Source organism: Saccostrea cucullata, unplaced genomic scaffold (assembly GCF_032062105.1).
Source record: "Saccostrea cucullata isolate Sc308-1 unplaced genomic scaffold, CSIRO_AGI_Scuc_v1 ctg1012, whole genome shotgun sequence".
Taxonomy (NCBI): Eukaryota; Metazoa; Mollusca; class Bivalvia; order Ostreida; family Ostreidae; genus Saccostrea; species Saccostrea cuccullata.
Window position 1 is genome coordinate 33660 of NW_026923086.1, and position 2929 is coordinate 36588.

At 38.2% G+C, this 2929-nt stretch overlaps 1 protein-coding gene across 1 annotated transcript; it reads right to left on the reverse strand.

Moving 5' to 3' along the window:
* Positions 1 to 243: 243 nt before the first annotated feature.
* Positions 244 to 1173, reverse strand: LOC134263122 (uncharacterized; the record flags this gene model as incomplete). Its single annotated transcript, XM_062745432.1, has 1 exon — positions 244 to 1173. A coding segment is annotated over exon 1 (705 nt), but the record flags the coding sequence as incomplete, so codon positions are not given.
* Positions 1174 to 2929: the final 1756 nt, after the last annotated feature.

Sequence of the window (2929 nt, forward strand, 5' to 3'; positions counted from 1 at the left end):
CAATTTGAAACAAAATGCTTTAGTCTGCCCCCCAGTGGGATTTGATTTTGTACAATCTCTCTTAATTTTAATTTTTCTACACCTGGGTGGAGATTGTGATGATCCCTCAGAACTTTTGACATTTGTTCTACTACTATCGGTATGTTTACATGTGACGTCATTGACAAACTTAACATACCTCTGTTTCTTTGTAATGGCGCCTCTGCCGGTGCCTCTTGAGTAGCTCGACCCTCTGGACTTTCTCTTGAGTATAGTTTTTTCCAACAAGTTCACCACTTCCTCGATTTCCATACTAGACGTAGTGCCCTCATGAGCTTTGTCCATTTCGTCCCAAATTCTAGATAAGGGCCCCATGCACTGAGAAACTCGTTTCTGTACAAATTTCAGTGAAGAATCGTGCATTTTCAAGAACTTCATAGACTTGTGATCCGCCACTAAGTCCTCGAGATAATCGTCGACATCCGGCGGATTCAAAAATTGGTTGCCTGGTATAGGCGCGTCCTCTAAAATGCGGGAGCGAATTTTCTCCTCAGATAAATGAAGTTTGAAATACTTCTTGGCATACTTTGCTTTACTTTTATCAAGCATGTATTCCGTCTCATCACTGAGCGGATCAAAATGCTTAGCGTCTAGTTCATCACCAGAATCGGCCTGCGGCTCGTCACGGCTATGCGACTGTGTCAATGGCGACTTGTAAGTGAAATCGTCAATTTCGCCCTCCTCTTCTGATGAACTATCATCTTCATAAGGATCGGACGAATCACTGTCGTCTTCATAACGATCTTTGTCTATCGCTCCCTTTTTCAGTCTTTTCTTAGGGATGCTATAACTTCCCCACTTTTTGGGGTCGCCATCTTGGCCATACAAGAGTTTTTTATCTGCATGATTTGCAGAATTGCCATCTTGGCCCACATCTGCCCCATCTGGGCTACAAACAGGACTATCCATGTCCAAATCAAAAGGCTGCACCAAAGTAAGTAAAAATACTAAGGTTAAACGCAAAATCCACAAGGATTAAAGTAGATAGGTAATAGATAAAAAATTTTCGTCTGCTATATCAACGAAGCCAAACGGAAGAAGGAAGATCTCGCGAGATCTCTTTCTTTAAATAGGCTGGGATTACCGGAAGCCAGGGAGAATACATCATTATACCTTACTTCAGTTTTATGAAATAAAATTGCAAATCACGGCCGTTAGGTCTTTGAAAAAAAGTGCAGATATAATTTTATATTTATATAAATAATTTTATTCACAAAACGTGGCACGCAAGTTCTGTTATAACCCTCTCTCCACAACAAGGTCAAAATAAATACACAATACCGGTATAATACAAATAAAAGATACATCTCAAACTATAGCTATACTAAAACACAGACCTACCCCCTCTAAACACTATTGGCAATTTAGTGTAATATACATTTATTTTTGTTTCGCAGCTTGGTACTTGTTCGTGTATAGACGCTGTTCAATTTTGTTCTGATGGAGACAAAACCAAATAAAACAAAGGAAATAGCAATATCACTGTTTCACGTCATTATGATTGGCTTTATGCACATGAACAATAAGCTGTGAGAACAACAAAGACTGGGGAATGGTCCATTGGTTGTTTGCTAAAACAGGGTTACGACATAAAATTAGTAAAATCGCATAAACTATGTTCATTCTTTCTCGGAACGTTGACACATTCATTCTTCATGAATTCATCCACTTTGAATAAAAACTCTACTTTGGGCGATGAGGAAAGTCTTTTAATATATGGACGTTACTCAACCTTCATGCCTTTCTTCGGAGCTGTTATCGTTACTCTAAATATCATCGGAATTATAGTCATCAACAAGTCCAAAACGATTGCAAAGAATTTGAAGGTGTATATCATCAGTTTGATGACATGCGACTCTCTTACCGGACTCAATTTATTAGTCGGTCCACTAGTGTACTGGCTTTTCAGCACCCGTCAAGTGGTGGATCACATTGTTTCCATGATCCGCACCTTACTGATGGTTTCCATTATGCACACCACTGGACTTTCTATTGATCGGTTAATATCCGTAAAACAACCAAATTTTTACACCTTTCGCGTCACACCGAGAATATGTACTATAGTATGTATTTTCATCTGGTCAGTTTCCATTGTGTACCACGTAATGTATACAATGATTACTTTTTCGTCGACCATTGTAATGGGAGGACAATTCGACAAACGGTTCTACGTAGTCTTTGCATCTGTCTACTTCACATGCGTTTCCCTTTATTTAGGATCAAGCAGGACGATCATTGTTTGTGCCAGAGAACACCTCAAAAGAATTAACCTTTGTCCAAGACTAAACGAATCCGTTCAAGACCAGCTGGTTTCCAGTACTTTCCGGTTGTCAATCGTCATCACTACCGCTTCCGGTTTCCTCTTTGCCCTTTACCTTCCTGTGCAAATTTTTGCAGTTTTGACATTCATTGACCCCAACCGACAGATGAAGGTCACGCAGTTTTTCATGGACATTTCCTACCCTTTATTAACATTGGAAAGCTTCCTAAACCCTGTCTTGTATTTGATTAGATTTCAAGAGACTCGACAAATGATCAAGAACTTCTTTTGCCCTTCAATGATCAGATCCCTTCAATCCCAGAATACAACGGTCACAGCAAGGCAAATGTCATAATGAGTTAATCTGATGGGGACCAAACAGTTATCACAATCATGTATCTTATACCAGTATATTTTTCATTTAATTAAAAATATGATATCACTTTACACTCTTGATATTTTGTTATATATGTATACTGAGCTGAAATCTTTGAAAATATTTTGATATGCATAGAAGTTTTTCAGAGAATACCAAAGGTCCAAGTTTTTACTATAGTTTATCAAGATTTTAAAGTTTTACCTATACTTTATCAAAGTTTTAAAGTGTTTTTGTAATTAGTTTTAACACCT